Source organism: Pseudonaja textilis, unplaced genomic scaffold (assembly GCF_049901715.1).
Source record: "Pseudonaja textilis isolate UNSWEBS1 unplaced genomic scaffold, rPseTex1.2 PTEXSCF28, whole genome shotgun sequence".
NCBI classification, from domain to species: domain Eukaryota; kingdom Metazoa; phylum Chordata; class Lepidosauria; order Squamata; family Elapidae; genus Pseudonaja; species Pseudonaja textilis.
The window spans coordinates 383,372-410,281 of record NW_028262879.1 but is presented as its reverse complement, the minus strand read 5'-3'; the positions used below and the strand labels follow the sequence as shown (position 1 = coordinate 410,281).

Sequence of the window (26,910 nt, the reverse complement as noted above, 5' to 3'; positions counted from 1 at the left end):
TTTAATATATTTTTTTATTTTTCTTATATGTATCCATGTATTCATAACTATGTTTTTACTTATACCTATTATCTTGTAAGCAATTGACAAATAATAAAATCAAATAAATAAATAAATTTTCTTAGGAAAAGAACTTACATTCTTCCATCTCTATGACACAAGTTTTAAAGCATTTAGATCTACTAGGAAAATGCATTCCCCCATCTTGGCTTACAACCCCAGGGGCCCAGGTCACACGCCTCTTCTTATTAGCCTTAAATTAAGAATAAAATAAAAATAAGCATACACGTAAACAATATGTTGGCCAAGCTTTCCCACATTTCAAACATGGTGGGAATTTCTTGGCCAGCAGGCAGGTTGAGGAATTTTGAGATGTGAAATCTTAATACACCTGTACCTATCTGAGAAAGGACTTGATATAATTAGGTACATTATACCTGTTATAAATACAATGAGTTTAAATTTGTTCTCTGTAGAATCAGGAACTCTAGCAGAAACTGTTACAGTGGGAAAAATATTGGCAATGTTGATTTTGAAAAGTCTTTGGCAGGGAAGGTGTAGAGCATGTAAATGTAACAGCACCTAACATTATGACCCACTAGTCTTAATTTAGAGCAGCCTGACAAGCAATGCTTAAGTTTTGTGATATATGCTATTAGTATAAGCTTGAGAAACATAGATAAGAGTTCTAACAAATAAGAATTGTCAACCGAAGACTGTTTATATGAAGATAGCAGAAGATGAGCTTGATTTAAGAGTCTTTACTATTTTCTCAAACAGTTGCAGAACCATCAAAAATACAATTTCATACAACTGCAACTACTCATGTTATCACTAAGATGAGAAAGAAGGCTTCCTATATTTTTTCTATTTCGGTGTCTAAATCAGGGGTGCCAAACTCAAGGTCTGCGGGGTGCTTAGATCTGGTTGCCCTGGAAACAGTGAAGAATCAGCCCATGGTGCCTCTGCCAGTGAAAATGGAGCGGGGGGGGGGCGTATGCTCCATTTTCACTGGCAGAAGACTGTAGGAGGCAGCGCACAGCTCCCCCGAGCTCCATTTGGCTGGCAAAGGGCTAGCAAAACAAACTAAAAGCAAAAACACTCCCCACCCCCAAGGTCAAAAACAACCCTGATGTGGCCCTCAATGAAATAGAGTTTGACATACCTGGTGTAAATCAACATCGCCTTAAAATATATCTCATGTTTTATGTATCAATTTTTTATTTTCCCTGAACTTACATTGGTGGGATTTTTAAAATTTAAAAAATCTAGAACTTAAGACATGCTATTTGTTTTGAGATTTATCATATTTCTTATATCATCACAAGAATAAAAGCCATTACTACTAAAATCTAAACAAAACCTGGCTTCTTCATCAACCCTTGCGATGCCTAACAACTTACTCCAGACATACTCACTACATTCCAGTGTCTGAATAAAAAACTAAATCTTAATGGACTTCTGAAAGGCTAAGAAAATTGGGGGGGGGGGTTCTTTATGTTTACATAAACTTTCCCCATCCTCCCACGCATAACAATTCCAAAACAAACAATATTTTCTAATTTTATGTAATATTTAACAAACAATATTTTCTAATTTTATGTAATATTTAATCTTCATACTTACCCTTAGCTCCCGCTCTTGTAAAAAAGAGGATGAGGTCACCAACATTTCTGTCAGCACTCTTATCCTGTCTTGCTGCTCCTTCTGAACAGAATTCTTCTCTTCCAAGAGTTGTGCTAATTGATCTTTGGTAGGAGAATGTGACGAAACCTAAAACAGAAGATACCAAGGCTGCTTATCAAATGGAAATTTTGGTTCTGCAAGGAAATAAATATGAAGAATTTGAACATTTACATTTGCATTACAGGGTGTAACTTAAGGCTGCAATCATATGGTCTGTGAAAAGGTAGCCCAGGAAACATTATCTATGGTAGGATGTCCAAGGAAGAAGAGAACATTTTTGACTTCTTCAGCTGGAGATCATAGAAATCACTTTCTAAGTCAAGGAAATGTTCAGCGGATCAACACTTTCCTGCTTCCCAGTGTCCCCAACAAAGAGGAAAATTTACTAGTGACTTTAAAAAATAAAATTATTAAAGTCACCAGAGGAGAAATAAAAAGAGCTAGCTACAGATTACTAACACATAATAAGAAGCTTCTCCCTTTCCCTTGTGATTGTCAGGAGTCCATAAGTTGTGGAGTTCTATTAAGTAATTGTCCAGCTTCTTCACTGGTTCTTAAAATTTCTGTTTAGACTCTACTCCTGCTCCTATCGCTAGATGCATTTTTCCCCTCAGTTTTTCTATTTGTCCTATTACTTTTGCCATATTCAACTGAAACGTAGGTAGCATCTAAACATACATAACGAGACATTTATTCTCTTGGAAGAAAATGAAGTTCAGAGTTTGAAAGTTCGTGACATGCATCATTCAAGAAACTGGACAATTAATGAGTTTTTTGAACAGGGACACTTTCAAGGGGCAAGCTAACTGATGGATTTGGCCTGTTGGCCTGGAAAACGACCGATCCAATCCATTTAGATTAGGCAACTTACTTCTTCCAGTTGGCGTTTCAAATCTTCTATTTCATTACGGTATCGCTTTAGAAGAGCATCATCATTAAGAACTTCATTGACTTTCAGGGTATTCTTCATTTTTTTGGCCGTACTGGCAAACTAGAGGAGACAAAATATGTAGAGAAGGCCAGTAATATAATAAAAATCAGTATAATTTTTAAAAATCTTGATTACATTCATAACCTGAAAACATGCTATTCTTACTGGATATTTCTGCTCTAATGTATATTTCTTTCTTTATAAAGAGTATTTCCCCCCACCCCCCCCATTAGTATTCTGTTTAAACAAAATTGAGAAGTATGTAAAACCATGGGGGGCTACTTCTGCCCTTTGATGCAAGATTCCAAGACAGAATCAGTCAGCCAATTAGTCTAATAGTACATTAGGCCAATTCATAGACTGGCACCTGGAAGGCCACAAATTCCTACCACTCTTAATTTTAGGTCTATGTACGAACAAATCCTGTACACAGAACAATGATACTCTTTAGCTATCTATCTATAAGTAGCAATACAATTCTAGAAGCTTTCGAAAATGATGTGTAGTGAGGCCAATGTTGGAAGATAAACAAAACTACAACAAATCAACAAAATAAAAGTAGAATATACTCACACTTTTTCCACATAGCACGATAGTTGGAGAGAATATATAATATCATATAAAGAGTAACTATGGTATAGAGTTTTGAAGTGATAACTGCTATTTGCACCTTTCTGCTTGTGCTTATCCATACCCAAAATGTTTTTTTTGACAAGAACATTTAAAAATTACCTGGAGCGTGCCAAGAGTTTCTTCCAAAGATGCTGGTGTAATTGTACAAATGATCAGAGTCTTGGCATTCCCACCGAAGGAGTTTTTCAGAATTCTTGTGAGTTTACTATCCCGGTAGTTGATAAAGCCTCTGGTGCAAAGGGATAAGAGAAAGAAGAATAAAATATTATGGATGTGGCTGAGGGAAAATGGCTTCAATAGCCAACTCATTATCTTTAGATGAACTGAGAACACTAATCAGTTGAAAAATGAAACTATCTAGATGAAAAAATGTGAAAAGACGCATGTCAAAATATGAAGTTGGGAAAGGGGAGATTCAGAGCTCAGCAACCTTTTGCTGCTCTAATTGAAACAAGAATATTTATAGAATTTGGAGATATTCTTTTTATTTGATCCTAATAAGATTTTATCTAAATATTGTAATTTGTTATAGATTCCAAACTGTTCTGGGCATAGAAAGAACAGTGATATCTTCCCATCATATATGCTATCTTTAGCCACCAGAAAAACAGATTGGATTACAGATTACCAAAACAAAGAATGATATTCAATGCTTCTCCTTAAAAAAAAAAAAGCCAGTATGCATCTGCTATACACATATAAAATGCACAAAGATCAAGAAGGTTAGTTACTACGTTTAGTATGGCATTTTAATTAATCAAGACATTCCATTCCTAAATTCTCCTATTACTTTACAAAGACTCAGGCTGAAAACCACACAAATACACATATCAGGAGTTATCAAGAGCTTACCAAAGACAAACGAGTTGGTCAAGGTTAACCGCACCAAGCTTGATTGCAGGAAATATGACTTCAGCAACAGAGTGGTCAATGTCTGGAATACTCTACCCGACTCTATAGTTTCTTCGCCAAACCCCAAAAACTTTAACCTTAGACTGTCTACTATTGACCTCACCCCTTTCCTAAGAGGTCTATATAGGGCGTGCATAAGCGCACCAACGTGCCTACCGTCCCTGTCCTATTGTTTCTTTTATTTTTCTTTTATTTTTCTTATATGTACCCATTTCATGTATTCATAACTATGTATACACTTATACTTATTATCTTGTAAACAATTGACAAATAAATAAAATAAATAAATAAAATAAAAATAAATTTGTGATACAGTGCAGTCTTCACTTTTCCATGAAACCTGTCCTTTTTCATCAACAAGATCTTCATTTTCTCTGAAAGAATGAATCGGGTTTTCAGGTCATTAGATTATTTCAGGAATAAAGAGAAACCTTTTCCTTAAAAATTAATATGCCCCTTGATGAGTGTTAACAGTTTGTAGATCTCATCCACACACAATGTTTGTAGTTTCTGAAATCAAAAAAGCATACCACTCTCTTAGCTGGTATGTAAACTAACATGAGAAAGAGTAGAGTTTTACTCAATTATAAATGGGAATAAGATTATTGTTATTATTCTTAGAGATTAGAATGGCCCCCACTCTAATACTCTTCCGGAAAGCACTGAAGACCTGGTTCTGCCAGCAGGCCTGGGGAACCCAGAGTGGGATGGAGACCATCAAATGGCTCATGTGATCTGTTGTTGTCGGGGCAGGGGGTGGGAGTTGGGGGGTGATTTCCCCCCCCAGGTTTTGTTCTATTGTACTTTATTAATTTATTTGATTCTTTTTGTCGGTTTTTATTTTTTATTTTAAATATGGTTTTACATTCTGTAAGCCGAGAATCTCTACAGACATTCAGATCATAGTTTAATATTAAACATTTCACTATACTGACCCCTGGAAGGAGGATGGGGGTGTAGAATTTATTCCCTCCTTATATACATGAGATTAGATAAAGTCAGTTTCTTCCTTCTGTCTCTCTATTTAACTTATTTTCATAAGTTCCGTACTATGAAAGGGAAAATTGGAAAGGAGAATCATCATCATCATCATCATAATATTCCTCCCTCTACATTAGATAAAGTCAGTTCCTTCCTTCTCCGTCTCTCCCTTTAGCTTACTTTCATAAGCTCCGTACTACAAATGCTACACTGAACTGGAGGAAAAGCGGAGCTACAAAATTGGCGACCCCGAAAGAGCAAATTAGAAAAAAAAGGCAACCCCTATCTAACCATAATAATACTAATAAAACTAAAACCACCTCGCAGTGAGCGGCCGCACTCTCACGCAAACGGTAACGCCCCCTCTTCCATCCCGCCGCCTGGCTTCTAAAGGTCTTTCCTTTTTCCAACGCAGCTTCCGTATTTAAATTTTCTCCCAGGGCGCTTCCGATTGGTCGGTTGGCGAGGCAAGACCAAGTTCCTCCCAAGGCGGACTGAACCATTATTCCAAAGGGGGGGGTCTCCAAGGGAGGTTGGATCCAACCTTCTGTAAAAGGAAGAAACGAGGTGGAATTAATCATTATTAGAGGAGAAGTCCATGTGGCATGGATTCCAGTCGCTTTTCTTCCAGGAAGGAGAAACGTGAAAAATGAGTGGCGATATGTATATCTATCTATATTTTGTATTATTTGCCTTTAAAAAACAAAAAAACGGCGGTTGGGGATAGAGTTAAAAAGGCGGGCCTTAGAAGGCCGAAGAACCACGAAAGCAGACGCTGATTGGCTGAAGGAGGCCTTCGGGTTTTGAACCCTGCAAAACGAGCCAGGGTTCCCGATCGTGTCTCCGCTTCTTTGGTCAGCTGCCAATTTATTTATTTTTATTTATTTATTTTATTTATTTGTCAATTGTTTACGAGATAATAAGTAAAAGTGTATACATAATTATGAATACATGAAATGAGTACATATAAGAAAAATGAAAGAAAAATAAAAGAAACAATAGGACAGGGATGGTAGGCACGTTGGTGCGCTTATGCACGCCCCCTACAGACCTTTTAGGAAAGGGGTGAGGTCAATAGTAGACAGTCTAAGGTTAAAGTTTTTGGGGTTTGGGGAAGAAACTACAGAGTCGGGTAGAGTATTCCAGACATTGACCACTCTGTTGCTGAAGTCGTATTTCCTGCAATCAAGCTTGGTGCGGTTAACCTTGAGTTTGTATCTGTTGTGTGCTCTTGTGTTGTTATGGTTGAAGCTGAAGTATTCATTGACAGGTAGGACATTGCAATGTATGATTTTATATGCCATGCTTAAATCAGACCGAAGACGGCGTAATTCAAGGTTTTCTAGTTCTAGGATTTCAAGTCTGGTGGCATAAGGTATTCTACAACGTGTAGAGGAGTGGAGAACTCTTCTTGTGAAATATTTCTGGACTTTCTCAATTGTGCTAATATCAGATACGTAATGTGGGTTCCAGACTGATGAGCTGTATTCGAGTATTGGTCTAGCAAATGTTTTGTATGCTCTAGTTAGTAGTGTGATATTACCAGAGAAAAAGCTACGTAAGATTAGGTTAACAACTCTTAATGCCTTTTTGGCTATGTAGTTGCAGTGGGCACTAGCACTTAGATCATTAGAGGTGAGTATTCCAAGGTCCTTTACAGAGCTTGGATCGTCAACAAGATCTTGACTATTCAGCTTGTATTTTATTTTCTGATTTTTTTTGCCAATATGTAAGACAGAGCATTTATTTGTTGAGATTTGAAGTTGCCATTTGTTTGACCATTCTGATACACAGTCAAGATCTTTTTGAAGGGTAGCAGTATTGTCTGTGGTATTGAACAGCTTTACATCATCAGCGAAAAGAACGCAGTTGCTCTTAATATGATCACAGAGGTCATTTATGTAGAGTATGAAGAGAGTTGGTCCTAGAACACTGCCTTGGGGGACACCACTATTGACAGGTACAGAATTTGATAGGACACTCCCAATTTTGACCATTTGTTGTCTGTTTGACAGGAATGCTTCTATCCAGTTATGCAGTTGTCCAGAGATACCATAGGATTTTATTTTTAGTAGTAGTTTGTCATGTACCACTGAATCAAAGGCTTTACAGAAGTCTATGTAGATTGCATCTATTGTTTTGCCCTGATCAAGTTGTGTAGTCCATATGTTTTTGCAGTGTAAGAGTTGCAGATTACAGGATAGTTTTTTTCTGAAACCAAATTGTTTATTGGAGAGAGAATTTGGAAACAACGGCTGCGTTCATGGACCAGGCTCTAGCCATGGTCAGTGTAAGCATCGTGGTTCGCTAAATCAAACCACGGTGCTCCCACTGACCACGGCCAAACGTGAATCTGGGATTGCGGGATGAGAGACCCCGAAGGCCCAATCGGTTGCATCAGCATAAACGGGTCAGATGGAAATGCGGTTGTAATGAGATGGGTGGGGGGATACAAAATGTAGTAGTCCAGGTGATGGATGTGTTGGAAGAAATATCCTTCGGGATTCAGTTCCAAGTGGGGGAAAAGACACTGGAAACATGGAGGCTGTTTGGAAAGATGCTTTCACGATGGACAGGCCCCCATGGCTTGGAGCTTCAAAGTGAAAACGACCATCAAGTGCTTCAGGATGTTGGGTGAAGGAAAAGAAGGGCCAAGGGGCTGAGAGACCCTTCGTTATATACCTTCTGTTGGGCCCCACCTCCACGTTTCCGGTGTCTTTTCCCCGGCTTGGAACTGATATTTCTTCCAACAGATGGAAATGGAGCAAGGAGAGATTCAATCTGGAAATAAGGAGAAGTTTTCTGCCAGTGAGAGCAATCAACCCATGGAACAGAAGCTGCTTTCGGATGTTGTGGGAGCTTCTTCACTGGAAGCTTTAAAGAAAAGATTGGACTGCCATCTATCAGAAATAGTGTAGGGTCTCCTGCTGGAGGGAGGGGTGGGTTGGACTAGATGACCTACAACAGGGCTGTTAAACTTGATTTCATTGAGGGCTGCATCAGGGTTGGGTTTGATCTTGGAGGCCCGGAGTGGGTAGTGCCAGCTTGACATGGCTTGTGTTGGGGGCGCCTGTGGTGGCCCAAGCACTCTGCCAGCAAAACCAGGCTCCTGAACTCCATTTTGGGCTGCAATGGTCTCCTGCAACCTTCGGCCAGTGAAAATGGAGCTCGGGAGGTCCGTTTTCGCTGGCAGAGGCACTGCGGGCCAGTTCTTCACTCTTTCCAGGGCAGTCCCCTGGGCGAGCTCTAAGCACCCCATGGGCTGGATTTGCCCCTGGGCCTTGAGTTTGACACCCCTGACTTACAAAGTCCCTTCCAACTCTATTAATCTGAAGTAACCTTGTAAGGAAATCAAAAATTAAATATGGCTATTATGATTGATTATGTATTGCTTTTGGAAGAAAGAAAGAAAAAGAAAGGAAGGACAAAGATGTATATGTTCAAGATGACGAGGTTGGAAAATAAGGATGGCAAGTATTTGTGTAAAATATGTTTTCTTTGGAATAACATGGATGGTATTGACATCTCATATTTGTGAAAAACTGGCTTATGAACATACAGTATCACCATTTTGTCTTACTGCATCTGGCTTTAAGCAAGGTTTGTGAGTTATCTAAGATTGCCACCAGTACCATATTTAATAAATTGTTTCCTTGTTGAAATAAAATAGTTAATAAGCTATTAAACATTACTCTTTTTCATCTTGGTGATACATCACAACTGATGGAAACAAATTTCATTCAAAATTGAGATTTATTGCTATTTCAAACTGCTTTCTTTTTTAAAAAAAACTATTTCAGAGTTTTATTTTTGATTTACTCATCAAAGTTACTACAAACCATCAATGTATTATACAGAATACAGTATTAGAATACATTTGTAAAAAAGTTTATCCTTAACAAAACTATTATAACAGAATTTTTGAGCTTAATCATCCTCGTCTTCCTCTTCCTCCACTTCTTCTGCTTCCAGTGCCTCCCCTTGGGCAGCCTTGAGTGCCATCTCTTCTTCCACAGTTGGATCAAGGCCTTCAGTGACTTCAGGTCCAATAATATATTCAAGCTGCACTGGAGGTGGCAAGGTAGGGTTGAAATTTTCTGGACTGTATTTGTGACCCCAGCCAATGTAAATGTTATCAAATTTCCTAAAACAAATAGCAGAAGACTCTAACCTTATTAAAAATGCACATCTAATTAGTGATGCCTCTTTCCTCCAGCCCCTCCCCCATCTCACCCCCTCCCCCATTTCACCCCAGGCAATGTGTATCACTCTTTCCCAATCAAGTTGGGACTTCCAAGCCTCAGAATTTCTAGCTAACATGACCATGAAATGCTCCAGAATGGGAAAAATTGATCCCCTCTATATATATCTCTCTTACCAAGTTGTTTCCTTTTTCTATTCTGTGTACACTGCAGAAAATCTGTTCAAATTTTCTTCAGTTCAGAAGAGTCCAGAAAATAGATGCATGATTATAACTTTAAAAATACATAGAGCGGTATTCCCCTGCCTACACAATTGGCAGCAAAAAACATGTTTATTAGCGTATATCTAGTTTGGCCTTAGCGTGAACAAGTTGAGGAAAGTATGAAGAAAATTGCTTTGGGAACTCTGCAATCTCTTAATAATTTTTCCAGGCTAAATCATATGCCTGGGAAGGAGTTGAAGTCCACAAGTCTTAAAGTTGCCAGTGTTGGAGACCCCTGCATCTTAACCCATGGGGACTTTTTTTCCTGGACTTCTGTAATCACTGGCTAGATGCAACCTATTTTGAAGGTTGGCTTCTCATTCCCACAGCAAATCCCATCCCGTTCTGTCCTGTTTTCAGATAGTTATCTTGCTGATGGGCAGAGAGTGAATCCCACACTTCTTAATTTGTTTCTAACAGATCAGTTGTATAATTTATAGCTTGAAAAAAGAAGGACTAAAGGATGCATTGTATTATAGTCACATATACCAAACTGCCTGGCTTGATCCCAAATTTTGTTGTGGAAAAGATGAACATTTACATTTCTCAGTAGATGCCACTGGCTTGATTTGAGTGAAAACTGTATAAAAACAGTGCCCGTTAGTCCTCTATAAATAAGTAAACCAACCATTGATTGAGATGGAAAATTACAAAACAGCGATTTTATAATTGGAAGTAATCACAACATTGCATTGATCCTTTTTGCCTACCTTCCAACAGCAAAGGCGTATGCTCCAGGCCACAAGTTAGCTTGAAGGACAGCAAGGGCATATTGAGGAACTAAATGTGTTGAAGCATCAGAGGAGCATGGAGTGATGTTTTGAATATCTGTTAAGAACAAATTGATTTTGGGGTACCAGAAATATTTTGTACCAATTATGGTGTTGGGATAAACTAACAGAAAAAGATCAGAAGCCATAGTCCTGTGTATAGAAAAATACACCTTTATATTAAAAAGTTTAATTGTGTACCATGTGATCAGTTGATTTAATAAAATCACTCCATGGTTGACCATGACCTGCTTTCTCACTGGCCAAAGCATCCATGTTCCCAAAACTTAAGAAGAAAAGAGAACCAGCCAGATGAGGTTTTTGCTGTAGTACCTGCATCTTCAGAGAGGGGTGTGAGAAGAGGAGGTCCTGTTTCTTGTAACTCTTCTGGCTCTTCCTGTTTCTCTTCTTCATCCTCCTCTTCCTCTGATTTTTGATAGGGATTAATCCAGGTACAGCGCCCCTGCACCCAAAGGAACCAGTCAGCGAGGCCAATGACTTGTTTCATTTGCCTACAAGGCCACATATATATGCCACACTTCTCTTCACTCGATGTCTCCCGTGCCTTATCTTAGCTCTCCTCAGTCAGGCTTATTCACCTTCAGTAAGCTGCCTGGCATATTAAAATCGTGCCATACCTGAGTGTATGGATCATTTTGGGGGCATATACCCACCAGATTGTCAATTATTTGGAAGGTTGCACTCACAAACAAAAAAATCTCCACACCACAAGCCAAGCAAACACCTGGGCACAAACAGACACCCCCCCCCCGATACCTCCAGCTCAAACACACCCCAACCAGGCACCCAGATGAAACCTAGCTTCTTAATAAATGATAGCCGTCCGTTTACTCAAAGCCAAGCTGCACTAAAAGCCTTCAATACAGGACACATAATGTTGCCAGACAATCGAGACAAAAAAACCGCTACAAAACAGACAGAAGATATTAGAAACACCAATCAAGCAGAATACAGCAAACTCCAAGACCAATAAACACAGACCAAGACTCCGAACCAATCAGGATGAAGAAAAAACCATTCTGGCACAGCAGTAGGCTAGCCCCAAATTTAAAACTGAAACGGCTGTGAAAGTCTGACTCACAGACGAACACAATACAGAAGCCTGATGATGGCAGATGACATTCTACTGAAACGTTGCTACAACTTTAAAAGCACAACTATAATGACGTGGGAAAATACCCGAACAAAGCTGAATACCATACATATATATACAGTATATATACAGTATGTATACAGTATATATACTGGATAGATAAGATAGATGGATGGATGGATGGATGGTCTTCAGCTTTGTTCGGGTATTTTCCCACGTCATTATAGTTGTGCTTTTAAAGTTGTAGCAACGTTTCGACAGAATCTCATCTGCCATCATCAGGCTTCTGTATTGTGTTCGTCTGTGAGTCAGACTTTCACAGACGTTTCTGTTTTAAATTTGGGGCTAGCCTACTGTGCCAGAATGGTTTTTTCTTCATCCTGATTGGTTGGGACCAATCAGAACAAGACTCCCAACCAATCAGGATGAAGAAAAAAACATTCTGACATAGCATATGGTCTCACAAGGGGTCTGAGGATCTCATCTCGGTACCTAATGGCAGTCAGGTTACCTCTGGCGAGCACATGGAGGGCTGTGTGGCCCCCTAAAGAAATGTCACCCCACACCATTACTGACCCACTGCCAAACCAGTCATGCTGGAGGATGTTGCAGGCAGCAGAACATTCTCCACGGCGTCTCCAGACCCTGTCACATCTGTCACAAGTGCTCAGTGTGAACCTGCTTTCATCTGTGAAGAGCACAGGGCGCCAGTGGCAAATTTGCCAATCTTGGTGTTCTCTGGCAAATGCCAAACGTCCTGCACTGTGTTGGGCTGTAAGCACTACCCCCACCTGTGGACGTCAGGCCCTCATACCACCCTCATGGAGTCTGTTTCTGACCATTTGAACAGCCACATGCACATTTGTGGCCCGCTGGAGGTCATTTTGCAGGGCTCTGGCAGTGCTCCTCCTGTCCTTCCTTGCACAAAGGTGGAGGTAGCGGTCCTGATGATGGGTTGTTGCCCTCCTACGGCCTCCTCCACATCTTCTGATGTACTGGCCTGTCTCCTGGTAGCACCTCCATGCTCTGGACACTACACTGACAGACACAGCAAACCTTCTTGCCACAGCTCGCATTGATGTACCATCCTGGATGAGCTGCACTACCTGAGCCATTTGTGTGGGTTGTAGACTCCATCTCATGCTACCACTAGAGTGAAAGCACCACCAGCATTCAAAAGTGACCAAACCATCAGCCAGAAAGCATAGGAACTAGAAGTGGTCTGTGGTCACCACCTGTAGAACCACTCCTTTATTGGGGATGTCTTGCTAACTGCCTCTGCTTTCCACCTGTTGTCTATTCCATTTGCACAACAGTATGTGAAATTGATTGTCAATCAGTGTTGCTACCTAAGTGGACAGTTTGATTTCACAGAAGTGTGATTGACTTGGAGTTACATTATATTGTTTAAGTGTTCCCTTTATTTTTTTGAGCAGCGTACATATACATATACTATACATACATACATGTAATATCTACATTAACTGCATTATATATTACCACATTTAACTACATTAAAGATAATTATGTAAAACCATCATACGAATGTACAATTATTATCCTATTGCCATCATTCTGATAATATTTTCATTGATTTCAGAACAGGCATAGTCAATTTCCAGGAACATCCATATATATCTAATCCCAGAGGTTAAATAAACTACACAGCATGGTTCAATAAAGTAAAGCTGATTGTCTTGTCCTTATTTCCTATCAGAATCTTACACCTGTTTCATATTATTAGCTGTGTAATGCAGGTAACAGGTGAGAGGCAGATTACATCAATAGAAAGATCTATATACATAAATACTGACAGATTAGGGAACCAGTGGCTTTTTGACAAAAGTATATTGTGTTATTTCCAGCATTATACCATTTCTGATGCTTTTTAGTATGAATGCTTGGAGAACACAAACAGAAAACAGGTTATTTTGAATTAGTTTTCTTATGTTTTTATTGATCATGTAAAACAGTTATATTATCAGGGAGGCCACCACCAATAAAGCTTTCTATCCTTGTTCATTAATTTTAATGATGGGAAAAATTACAGAAGATTTTTTTTTCTGAAATGTGTTAAGAAAATAAAAATTACTAGAGTTGTAATTGATGTTCTGGGGTTCTGATTTTTTTTTTTTTTTGACACCACTTAGCAACAAGTGCAGATTTTGTTAAGCATACCTGTTTTAAAATATTCTGTACATGATGCACCCAGTTGGAAAGGGTATCCAACATCTCTGGCACAGGAATGGGTTCAAAGTCAGGATTTTCTTCATAATTGTCTCTTCCAGCTCCGCCTTCTTCTTCTTCTTCGTCTCCTTCTTCTTCTCCAAACTGATAAAACCCGAGTGGACTGACCTGTGTTGCCGCTGAAATGCGGGCAATCTGAGCCCTCAGATAATTAGCTTCATTGCCTGGGAAAGGTGGATAGCACACAACGGCAGCATCTAACTTTCCCACTAAGAACTTCTTAATTTTCCTGGCGTTCATGATCTGAGCTAGAGTCACCTGGGGTAATTTCGTCCAAGGTTTGCCTGGTTCATTGCAAACATAATAAGTGTATTTATTAGCACCGGTCTGATAATCATCTTTTGGGATTACGGGTGGTGGCTTGTAGTTGGGTTTTGGTGGCTCATCTTTTCCTTCTTCATCATCTTCATCTTCATCCCTGGCCTCAATTCCCTTTTTTAGTCCTTCCTCGGCAGTTGCTTCTTCCTTTTCTTCTTCACGGAATTCAACTTCAGCTACAATATAGTTGGCTTCAATACCTAAGAGTTTGCCCCAGAAGCGACATGTTTGGATTGGATGAGTGGCAACCAGTTGTTTGAGGGCAAGGAATATGTGATAGTATTCTTCTGAGCTCAAACCAATTCCAGCCTGTTCAAAATAGTTAGCTGTCTCCATTACATTGGGTAGAGGAGTTTCTGGCTAAAGAGGAAAACCTTCAATTAGGAAGCATAATAATGGAATAGTGTTTCACTATATATATAAGCATTTATTCCTACTGGAGCAATCCTAAACATACTTATAAATTAGCACTGAATTTAATAGGATTCACTCACAAATAATACATAGCCTTGACATTTTCCTTCCATGTAATGTTCGTTGCAGTGAATACTCTGAAAAATTACTGCGTGCAAGAGTACAATGCTACCTGAATGCTACCTGAATATAGTCTACTACCTGAATATAGGGTTAATTGGAGTAGCAGATAACCTGTTTTTGATCAAGCTAACCAGCATGGTACAAACATACCAAATAGTTTATGAAACTTATGATCAACCCATGGTACAAATTTTATCAAATGGTTGATGAAAATTATGCAGAAAATCCCACATTTATCTTCATCCCTAATCATTTGTGTAATATATCTGTGAATGAATATGCATCTGCTTGAGATATACTGATACTTGACTTACAATTGTTCATGTAGTGACCGTTTGAAGTTATAACAGCACTGGAAAAAAGTGACTTATGACCATTCTTCACACCTATGACCATTGTAGCGTCCTGTAGTCACATGATCAAAATTTGGATGCTTGGCAATTGGTTCATATTTATGATGGTTGGTTTTTGATGCCTGCAGTGTCTTGGGGTCATGTGACCACCTTCTGCAATCCCCTGACAAAGTCAACAGGGAAGCCAGATTGTCTTAACAACTGTTTTACTAATTTAACAACTCCAGTGATTCACTTAACAACAGTAAAATGGGGGAAAACTCACTTAACAAATATCTCACTTAACAATGGAAATTTTGTAATGTAATAGACTAGATAATTTTGTAATAGAAATTTAATAGATTGATATAAAATATAACATAGACATATATAACCATTAGATGAAAGTGTAACATAAATTTTAAAATAAAATTTGGAATATCTCGTATAAAATAATGGAATAAATAGTTTAGTCATGGATGATTAATAACTGATAAATATATAAGCATATGTTAGTTTGACAACATGAAAATTGATATAAACTGTGAGTAATGACTACAAAAGGATAGCACAAAAAATTTGTAACCAATGTATATAAAATGGAAGATGTTTTTATGTTTTGTTTGTATATGTTTGTCTTAAGAAATAAAAACTTAAAAAAAACAATGGAAATTTTGGATTCAATTGTGTCTGTACATCAAGGAATACCTGTATAAGGTTTGTCTGTTTATCTATCTCCTTTCTACAACCATGCAGCATGTACATGCCCCATAAAATAGGGCAAAATGGAGCAAAATTCACTTAGCAAATGTTTTACTTAGCTATATAAATTTTGGGCTCAATTGTGGTTATAAGTGAAGGACTATTTTATTGGACTGACTCACCAATTCCACTTCTGGTTTTTGATCTGCGCCATCTCCACCACCTGCCTTTTGGAACAGAGTTTTGTACATTTCAGCCAATTCAAATGTTGGATGTTTTTCAAATTCATCTCGGAGGGTGTCCAATTTCTTTTGGAATCGAGCACACTTTATATCCTTACTGATGTTCTCGATTATATCTGCTGGATTTTCAGGCCGCTCTTCCAGAATCTTTGCCAACATGTCAGAAAGATGGTCATACCTATGTGTTGTGGCTCCGAGTCCTGAGTCTGCATTCTTAGAGGAAGAGGAAGATGAGGTGGAGGTGGAATTGGGAATGCCTTCCTCCCCAGGACCTTCCTCTTCGGCAATGCCTTCCTCCCTGATTATGCCTCAGGTTTCGGCAGATAACCGAGAGGGACAGCATGAGGCTAATCAGGAGGAGGAGGGCATATCGGAGCAGCCTGTGACAGAGAATCAAGCAGACGAATGCTGGCTTGATGCTAGGCAACGTCACAGGAGGATGTGTGAGATGCAGCGCAGGAGGCGTGGATGAATCAGACTGAGCTGAATTAGTGACACACCCCACAGGGAATAAAAGTGGGTGTGTTTGCTCTAGGAACTTCGCACGGGACAAAGTGTGAATTTTTCTGTGGAGATTCGTTGTATCCTGTTTCTGGAAAGCTCTAGTGATTTATGTTCCTGTTATCTCATTGGACTTGGCAGGCAACGTGTGAGATACTGCCAAGAACATAGCCAGCTCAAGGAATTTAACTCAGTAAATACTGAATCTTCTTGTCTGCTTGTATTTGGTCGGAGTTGGGACTTCTCATCTATCTTGTGAAGGTGAGACATAACACCTATGTAATTATGAAAAAGAATTGCTATTGACCAACTAGGACCACCAATCACTGGCTCATTCCTCTCCCATGCTACTTCATTAGCTTTAAAACCAACCATTGTCAGAGAAGACCTATGACACCTGAAGATGTTACAAACTTTATTATCACCAAGATGCTGGGCTCAGAGGATGGAGGACTAACTTTTAGTTCATCCTCCATCACAGAAGCATGGGGTGATGTTTGGACAGAAATTTTGTCCCAGTCCAACTGATCTCAAAAGGAGAACTAAAAGTGGGAGCATTATGTACAGTGTTGAGCTCCTGTACAAAACACAGAATATCCATGTAATTGTAAATAAATAGTGATACAAGCCTTTGTGGTCTGTAATCCATTTCTTAAGGTTGATGCATCCAATGAAGTGAGCTAAATTTGTTACAGCATAATCCTCAAGTATGCCATAATAAATTTAGAGTGTCAAAAATCTAGGTCTTAGTAAAAAGATACTGAAAGTTCTTTGCTGTCATTTAGCAGTGATGCAAATATTTGCTACCCAGGTATAGTAGACCTACAAAATGTATCAATTTTAAAAACAGGCCACACAACTCAGGTTTTACTCAAGCAAACTAATCCAGTGACAATTCTGGAAACTATTATTCAGCTTGGATTAATTTAAAAGCTCAGTGCTCCTTTATAATCTTTAAAGCTGGGACGGAGTAATATTTTTAAATAAAGAGTTTGGAGGTAAATAAGATCAACTTCTGTAACTTTTGGAGTTACAGGTTCTGCAAATTTATCAGATCCAGTTGCAAATATCAGGGTTTTGACTTAAAAGGCTGGAGTTTCCTCTATCTCTTTGCTGCCATCTAGTGTCTTATCGGGCTTCCGCAGCAGCAATCGCATAAGTATAAATTTCTTATTTTTTTGTGAGGTCCCGCTTCCCAATCCAGCTCTAAAATGTACCCATTGGTTCAAACGTTAAACTCTGGTTGGACTGCCGTTGCTCAAAAACTCACAATGGCCGGCTTCCCACAACCACAAAAGTTAAACGGAGTGTGGTAGGCAAACCCAACACTGCCTGCAATTTTTCTTGTTTCTTTTTTTTCTTTCCCCACGAACAGGGCCGTCTTAACAGCATTAAGGGGCCCGGGCAAAGCAGTGTACTGAGGCCCCTATGACAACTACTCACAGGAATAAAAATGGTCAATACAATGAAACATATATTTGCAGGTTAGTATTAATTTTTTAAAAACGCAGTCAAATGTAAGCAATAGCTTACTCTGTTTATATGACACAAGGTGGATTGAAGGGTTAACGTACACCAGAGGTCTCCAAACTTGGCAACTTTAAGACATGTGGACTTCAACTCCCAGTTCAATTCTGGGAAGTTGAAGTCCACATGTCTTAAAGTTGCCAAGTTTGGGGACCCCCGATGTACACAGATTAGTATGGGGCCCAGGGGCAAGTGTCCATCAGGCCCAGGCATTAACACAGCCCTGCCCGAGAACCACTGGCACCTGTGGGTGCAGGTTTCCTGGCCGAGGCAGTTTTTGGTTCCATTCCTCTACTACTCACAAGTTGACGCCAGTTTTGACGCTGGTTCACAACAGGTAGGCTTTGGCATTCTTTATCGTCAGAGCCTGAGGACCCGGATCCGGAATTTGGTCTTCGTATAAACTCATCATCCCCAGCTGGGTCAGGTAGCCAGGTTCCTGGGGCTGATAAGGGCTGTGACTGTCCGACTGCAGGATCTGGCTGCTCCTGGACGCCGAGGTTGGGAAAGTGGTCCCTGGCCTCTGATCCAGGAAGCTGGGTGGCTGCTGTGGCAGCTGCTGCCAAGACACGCCAGCTCTCAAATCCGCCATGATGCCCCTCAATTGAAAGAGGGTGCCTCTGGCTTGCTGGGGCTAGTAGATGTTGCCTCGGCCTTCCTGCTACTGGTCGTAGACGCTCAGCCGAGGCTGCTCGGGCTGGTAGACGGCACTTTGCTAGGGCTGCACCAGAGCCGGACCCAGCGGCTGACTCTCTTCGCAGGAGACCCCGTCCGCATCGGGCATGTTGGGGTCCCCGGCTGGTCTTCAGGGGATTCTTCCATTTGGCAAAAGCGGGCGAGTGCGAGATTTCGCGCTTCGCCTGGCCAAAACACTTCTCCTTTTGCAGTTTGCGCCAAGCGTTGCTAAGGTCAACCGGGCACTGTTGCTAGGGAAAGCGGATTGGCTGCGACGCTCCTAACGAGGAAGAAGAGTGCCTCCAGGGGTCGCCTTGGGAAACCGTGTTGGGCGGGTCTGCCGGGCGTTGTTCAGCCACTGTGTGGAAATTCAGTTGCTGGGCTTAGCCAAGGCGTGAAGCCAGATCCCCCAGGACAGGGGTATCCAACCTTGTCAACTTTAAGTCTTGTGGACTTCAACTCCCAGAATTCCTCAGCCAGGAATTCTAGGAGTTGAAGTCCATAACTCTTAAAGTCGCTGGCTGAGGAATTCTGAGAGTTGAAGTCCATAAGTCTTAAAGTTGCTAAGGTTGGAGACCCCTGCCCAGGATTGTCGAGTTTGTTTTGTGAGCATGGTCCAGATTGCTTTGTTGACCGGACATCACTGTTTTTTTAAAAAAAATGTTTTAAAGAAAACATAAAAACAACACTAATATAATAAAGGGAGAAAGAAGAAAAACTTTAAAAAGTGCAGAGAGAAACAATAAAAAGATAGAAAGAAGCTTCTGATTTCTTCTGTAGCAGATATAATAAAATTATCTCTTAGACTCTGGTTACAAAAAGCTCTCACTGTTTTCTATTGACCATTTTTAATCATTAAAACCATCTGTTACAAGTGCATTTTCCCCATTTCATGCAAAACTCTGCAAGGAGTTTCCAGTCAACTATTAATCGAATGATGATACTGAATTAGGTGCTACAGATATGCTAATGTTATTGCTAAAATGTATGATTTGTAATGTATCTAAAAATGTATGATGTATGATATGAAACATACATAAAATGTATGTTTTGTTGACATATGAGAGAGAAAAAGGAGTAGAATAATGTATGATAAAGGGGCCAAAACTTTGCTTACAATATGCAAATGGAATAATGATAAAAAAAACTTGGCTAAATGGACTAAAATTTACATTATGCTCTAAACTTAAAGAGAATTTTTATAAAATGACATATTGAGTTACCTGCCAGACTTACCAGTAAGTATATTAGAAAAGACTAAACTATTTTCCACTGTAATGCAATACTTTTAATTTATAAAGGAAATGGCATTTCCTCTTTTGCTTGACAGTCCGGAGTGGGGAGGAAATATTCTACAACAGAGATGCCCAACCTTGACAACTTGTGGACCTTGACAACTTGTGGACTTGAATTCCCAGAATTTCTCAGCCAGCCACACTGGCTAGAGAATTCTGGGAATAGAAGTCCACAAATCTTAAAAGTTGCCAAGGTTGGACACCCCCGGACACTACAACTAAGACCAATGGTGACAGTCTAACCATTTGGCAGGAGATTAATCGACCCCAAGTTCAAAGAGGGCAATGTACATGAAAATTGTTAAGTTTGAGCAATGAGAGGCTGAACCAGAGCATGAGTGCAACAGTACCTTATTTTACAAATAAAGGGCTGACCGTGCTTGCCAAGCCTGGAACTGGCTCGCAGCAATCAGCAGCCAGTTGGACCCCGCAGCCTGCTTTTATAGCTGGCTGCTGGGGAGAACCGACCAATGGGAATGGGGGAATAACGCCCACACAAAGTGAGTGGACCTGAGTGAGAACTCCTCGAGTCCTCAGGACATAACACCCCTTCCCCCAGATGCGAACACGCATAGTCCTTGAGGTAGATGGGGGTTTGTGTTGGCGCCGGAGCGGCGCAACTCGGGAACATTGTCTGACTGTTCGGTATCAGTCTGTGACGGTTGAGCTGGCATAGTGTCGCCAACACTCTCTCTGGACTGGGCATCCTCGGAAACCACGGATTGGTTTCTGGAGTCAAACTCTCGTGGGTTGGATCCGTTGGTCAACTCTCTGGGCGCTGTTGTCTGAGTTTGGGCTGACCGGAGCGACGCTGGCGCAGACTGGTCACTGGGTGCGGTGTGGCTGGGTGGCGGATGGGACGGTTCCCCCTTCGACTGGAGACTCTGGATTCTTGTTTGCGAGGTTGCTGAGGCGCCTTCTGAGTTGGTCTATGTGTCTCCTCCAGGCGCGACCATCCTCCAGCCTGACTCTATACGATCTCGGCCCGGTGACGGCGATGACCTCGCCCGGAATCCAAAGTGGGTCCCCAGCGAAATTCCTTGCGAATATCGGCTCCTGTAACATAAAATGTCTAACCCCTGAAGTGGAAGCGAGGGAGAGTCAGGGCAGTATTGTGGGTGCAGTCTATCTAATACAGTCCTCAGGCGCCGGCCCATCAGAAGTTCCGCTGGGGACTTATTGGTGACTGCACAGGGGTTGAGTGCTGGCTCATCAGGAACCGTGAGAGTTTGTGGTGCCAGTCATCTCTGCCAAACCTAGCGAGGGCCTCTTTGGTGGTCCTGACGGCCTTTCAGCCAACCCATTACTCGCAGGGTGAAATGGGGCTGTGAAAATGTGGCGAATGCCTAGGTTGGCTGCAAACGGCTGAATTCTACTGATGCGAACTGTGGGCCATTATCGGAGACCAAGGAGTCGGGTAGTCCATGTGTAACTAACAGGCGCGTTAACACGTTGGTGATTGCTAGTGTGGTGGTCGTGGATAGCTGCGCCACGTCTATCCACTTGGAATAAGCGTCCACGACCACTAGGAACATCTTTCCATGCACGGGCCGGCCAGATCGATATGGATTCTAGACCAGGGGCGCTGGCGCTCTCCCATCTGGTAGGGGTGGCGATGGGGGGAGCAGGACGGATTCCTGGCAAATGCTGCAGGAACTTACCCAATTGACAATGTCCTCGTCTAGACCCGGCCACCACACGTAGCTGCGTGCAACGCCTTCATTCTCACAATGCCGGGTGTCCCTCGTGCAACGCTTCCAGGACTCGGAGTGCACGCAGCGAGGTCGGGATGACCACTCGAGTGCCCCACAGTAGACAACCCTGCAAACTGGACAGCTCCTGCATGCGAGTCTTAAAGGGTGCGAATTTGTTATCAACATTGCCTCCCGGCCACCCCTCCTCACCCAGTCGAGCACCTGGGCGGCGTTTGGTCTGCCTTGGTTTTGGCGGCGATGTCAAGGCGGTGATGGGCAGGTCCAACTGGGTGATTTCAAAAATGGCATTGACAGGAGCTGGGTCTTCAGCCGGAGCGGGTAAGGGGCAGCGACTGAGCTGGCCAGCGTGGGATAGAGTTTTGCCCGGCGGTGGATAAGTTTGTATGAGTAGGCCGCTAGGAAAAGTGTCCACCTTGTCATCCGAGGGGAGAGGACTTGAGGTGTCTGTTTGTCGCCGCCAGTAGGCCCAGGAGGGGCTTATGGTCGGTGACCAGTTCAAGAAGTGGCCAAAAGGAATTCGTGAAACTTTTCACGGCTGCAACAGCTGCTAGGGCTTCCTTGTCTATTTGGCTGTAATTTCTCTCCGTGGCCGAGAGCGCCCTGGAGAAAAAGGCGATGGGGCCTTGGCGCCATTGGCGAGTCGGTGACTAAGGACCGCCCCAATTCCAAAGGGGATGCGCTGCTGCCAGTACTAAAGGAAGGTTGGGGTCGAATTGGATGAGCACTGCCTCTGACGTAAGTAGTGATTTGACGGCATTAAACGCCTGGTCTTCTTTGTGCCCCCAGTGCCACGGTGACTTTTGTCTAGTAATCTGTGTAGGGGTTCGGCTACTGAGGCTTTATGGGGCAAAAAGGATGCATAAAAGTTTAGGAGTCCCAAGAAAGCTTGTAGCTCTGTTTTGGAGGTCGGTGTGGGAGCTTCAGTGGATCGCTCCTGACCTTGGACTCCAGGGGTGAATGCCAGAGGCGTCAATTTTATAACCCAGAAAGTCCACCTGTCTAGTGGCAATGGCGCATTTTCTTTTTTTAACTTGAGGCCATGCTGTCTGAACCTCTCTAACACTGCTCGCACTCTCTGGAAGAGTTGGGGTCTGTCCCTGGCCGAGACCAAGATGTCGTCAAGTAGGGTACTACACCAGGAGGCCCTGTAAAATCCGCTCCATGAGGGATTGAAAAATACCCGGGCAACACTTACATGCCAAATTGGGACGCTTGCATCAGAAGGCACCCCTGTGAGTGACGATGGTCTGAAGTTCCGCTGTTTGGTTATCAACAGGGAACTGTTGATATGCTTGAGACATGTCCAATTTAGCAAAAATACTGCCCGGTTCGAATGTGTGCAATAAGTGCTGAATGACGGGCACGGGTAGGCGCTAACTTGTAAATATTTATTGATTGTTGTCTTGTAGTCCGAGCAAATTCTCAGGCTACCATCTTTTTGAGGGTGTGACAATGGGCGTCTCCCACTTGGCGAAATCTGTTGGCTCAATGACCCTTGTTTTAGTAGTTTATCCAATTCAGCGTCTAGTTTTGGTCGAATAGCAAATGGAACTCTACGTGGTTTTAACCTGATTGAGACTGCCTGGGGGTCAACGGTGAACGAGATGGGGTTCCATTATAACACCTTAGCTCCTCGCTGAACACATCTGCGTATTCAGCGAATAAGGAGTCAGTGTCTGAGGTTGAGACAGCATGGACTCCTGTTAACCCTAGGCCGAGGTGGGGAAACCAATCGAGCCCCAATAAGGTGGGTAGATTGCCGTTAACTACCACTAGAGGTAGGTGGCCTTTAAAAGCTCTAAAACTGACAAAGAACTTGCCTCTGCCGATCACGGGAATGGCCTTCCCTGGTAGTCCTTCAGGACCGAACTGGCATCTCTGAAGCCGGGTAGTAGATAGGCTGGGGTGGAGTCTCTTGAGGGTGTTCCACGAGATTATTGAGAGCGCTGACCCTGTGTCAACCTCCATGTGGCACGGTTTACCTTCTAGGGAAACGGAGAGAGAAATTTTACTAACAGAGTGGCAAGTACGCCTGGCAAGGCGGTGCGTGCGACAGTTTAATACTTGCCTCTGTGGTCCCGAGTGCGAGGACGGGGGTCTTTGTGCAGCGCTTTGGGGGCTTGGCAGACTCTCGCAATGTGCCCCCTCTTATGGCAGTTGTTGCAAACGGCTCCTTTAAACTTGCAGGTGGCCCTTTGATGTGATCCCCACAGGCTAGGCACAGGGTGATGTGCTTGGGTGGACCGGTGTATTCTTGTTTGGCCCCTACCTGCGACCGTCTGTCATTGGTGAGGCGATGGACATCGTTCTCATCGTTGTGGCCTTCCTCCGCTTCCACCTCTTCGGAATGGACTGGGAACGCTGCTAGCTTGGTGCTTGGGCCCTGAATTTCGGTGGCTGAGTTGGTGCTAGCTCGGCTGCTAGGGCCTCCTCTACCGCTCATGCGCGAGGTTGAGGTCTTTTTTAGCTAGCAGTCGCCTCTGTAGGTTGAGATCCTTGACCCCACAAACCAATTGATCGAGGAGCATGTCCTCCAGGTATGTTCCAAACCCGCAGTGCAGGGCTGCTGTTCTGAGGCGGCCATATATTGGTTGATGGTCTCCTTACTTGATTGCTTCCTCATTCGGAACGTGAACCTCCTGGCGATTTGTGAAGGCCTGGGGCGTAGTGGTTTGTGAGGATCTCAAGCAACTCGGACCACGGAACGTTTTTAATTCTCTCGGCGCCACGAGTGCTGCAGCGGTATCGTAAGCGGTGGCTCCGCAGTAGATTAGGAAATAGGATTTTTTCCGATGCTCTCCCGCATCCGACAGGCCGACCGCATCGATGTAATGATTGAAAGCGGTTCTTATACGATTCCCACTTCTCTTCGTCTGGTTTAAACGCCGGGAATACTGGATTGGAACTCATGGTGCTGGAACGGCTGGGCTACCTGCGGAAAAATCTCTCTGGGACTACGAACGCTCGTGAGTTACTAGTGATATCAGCTCTGGAGAGGTTTTTGCTACCCTCTCTTTCTCTCTCTCTGGGTTACCACGTTGGCTGCTAGCCGTTGGAGGTGTCTTGATTCGCGCCAAAAAAGTGGGCGTTAGTGACTCTCTACAGCGCTGTGCTGTGATTCCTACTGGCTCAAATTCAAATGACACCCGCTTGAATTTCGCGCCAAATGCAGAGCGGCTGCGGCTCGCAGCGCTTCACTTTCCCGTAGCGAGGCTAACAAGCGGCTACAGGCGCTTCTAACTATTTGACTCAGACCGCTTTCTCTGGCTGCGGATCTGCGTTTGCTCTTTTTGATCGCTCGTTTCGCTAGCTGACCGCTCTCTCTGGCTGCGGATCAGCGTTTCCCTTGTCGCCAGCCGATCGCTCTCTCTGGGCTGTAGATCGGTGGCTAGTGACTCAGCGGTTGCAAGGTGCTTCTGGTAGCCATCCCATCCTCGTCGCCAGTGTTAAGTTTGAGCAATGAGAGGCTGAACCAGAGCATGAGTGCAACAGTACCTTATTTTACAAATAAAGGGCTGACCGTGCTTGCCAAGCCTGGAACTGGCTCGCAGCAATCAGCAGCCAGTTGGACCCCGCAGCCTGCTTTTATAGCTGGCTGCTGGGGAGAACCGACCAATGGGAATGGGGGAATAACGCCCACACAAAGTGAGTGGACCTGAGTGAGAACTCCTCGAGTCCTCAGGACATAACAAAAATAGATTGGCATAATATATGGTTGATATGGCTATCAGGTTGACTTGAAAACATTCTCAGAAACTGATAGAAAAATATAGCAAGTCATGTATCCAGCAGATGGCAGCTGTATTCCAATGATGTTTTCTGGTGTAAAATTCAAACAAGAAACAAAATAATGTAACTGCATCCGTGGACAAAATGTTGAATGTGGTAGGATAGTTTTAAAGTGAAAATAATGTGTTCTGTTATAGAAATACAAGTGAAGTATTACCATGGGATGAAATGTACATGAAAGTACTGTTATAGTCTATTGTGAAAATCCCCCCCGCCCCCCCAGGGTTATTCTTACATAAAATCTCTTAATCAATTTGGGAAAGAAAATATATTTCCTTCTCTTTATTTCTAGGCTTCTTTTTAAAATGAGAAGAAATGTATCTTTCTGAAATTATTTGAAAAAGTATAAAATCACCTTTGGAAAATGATTCAGGGATAGTGTCTGCCCTGAATAAATGAAGTTATACTCAAAGTTGGTCAAATCATTTTAGTTACTTAGCCAGAAAATTGTGTTGAAGATTGGTTGTTGGAAGCAGCCACTTCAAAGAATTTATGGTATGGTATAAAATGTTGTTTACGGATTAATTCCTACTCTTTGTTGTCTGCTATAAACTAAACCGGGGTGTCAAACTCATGTTGTCATGGCATTGTCACATGACATATCGGGACTTTCCCCCCACCTTTGCTAAACTAGGTGGGGTGTGGCCAGCACGTGATGCATCCGGCCCGCAGGCCACGAGTTTGACAGCCCTGATCTAAACAGGTTAATCAAATAAAGAATCTTATTATGAAGGGTGTAGGAAGCAATTCTGTAAGATGATAATTTCCCCCCATATTTCTTAGATTTCTTATGGAGAAAATTGTCATATCTTTAATTTATTCAGATGCTTCTGAATAAATTAAACTTTAACATTTGTAGGAAGGTAAGATTGAGGCTACCTATCTTATCCCACATTCCTGCCTTAAACATGTATGTCTATAGGATAAAATTTCCTCTATGTTCCTGCCTTTCTGTCTGCGCTAAGGCAAACCTGTGTGAGGAGAGCAACTGTAAGTGAATGGTTAAAGCAGGAGAGAAGACAGACCAACATGTGAAATGCCACTCTTTAATTATTTGAGGAAATTGCTATCATTACATGAGATTCTTTCATATAGTTAAAAAATGTCCTTACTCTTTATTCAGTGTTAATTAATAGGGATGAGAGGGTTAAACACCATAATTTTATTGGATGATATAAAAAAGTGGGATTCGCATCTTTGGAAATGATTGTTCAGTTTTTCATTGTGTAGAAACCACCTTATATAGTGTCTGTTAATATCAGTGGAATAAGTAATTATAATAATTTAGTTCTTAATTTCCAACTGATGCTCCATTGGCTCTAACTTATTTTCCTTGTTACTATAATAGAACTGAAGATAAGGTTTTAAAAGGCTCTAAATTATCTTTGAGGCATGTTTTGTAAAGGACTAAGTATATGAGCCCTAGCTCAGTCTATCTCTTGACAAATGAGCTTTAAAACAATTAACACCGTTGATTCAATGTGCTTTTACCAATGTTAGAAGCTTCAAAGATTTCCGATCTGCCTCTCCTCCTTTCT

At 42.1% G+C, this 26,910-nt stretch overlaps 1 protein-coding gene and 1 long non-coding RNA gene across 3 annotated transcripts; both read right to left on the bottom strand.

The window, feature by feature from the left end:
- Positions 1–1,632: 1,632 nt before the first annotated feature.
- Positions 1,633–3,474, bottom strand: LOC113453459 (uncharacterized). Of its 2 annotated transcripts, none has more exons than XR_015740610.1 (3): positions 3,191–3,474; positions 2,558–2,677; positions 1,633–1,773 (listed from the first exon to the last, which is right to left on the bottom strand). It is a non-coding gene; the product is annotated as an uncharacterized LOC113453459 (long non-coding RNA). The 2 variants fall into 2 exon arrangements; XR_015740611.1 differs by having other exon boundaries at positions 3,350–3,474.
- A 5,406-nt stretch (positions 3,475–8,880) lies between these two features.
- Positions 8,881–18,803, bottom strand: LOC148123647 (radial spoke head protein 6 homolog A-like). Its single transcript, XM_087919143.1, has 6 exons — positions 18,201–18,803; positions 15,811–16,048; positions 13,671–14,417; positions 10,712–10,841; positions 10,319–10,436; positions 8,881–9,287 (listed from the first exon to the last, which is right to left on the bottom strand). Exons 2-6 carry the CDS (start codon positions 16,027–16,029, stop codon positions 9,071–9,073), a joined length of 1,431 nt encoding a protein of 476 aa, XP_087775269.1. The 5' UTR covers positions 16,030–16,048; positions 18,201–18,803; the 3' UTR covers positions 8,881–9,070.
- Positions 18,804–26,910: the final 8,107 nt, after the last annotated feature.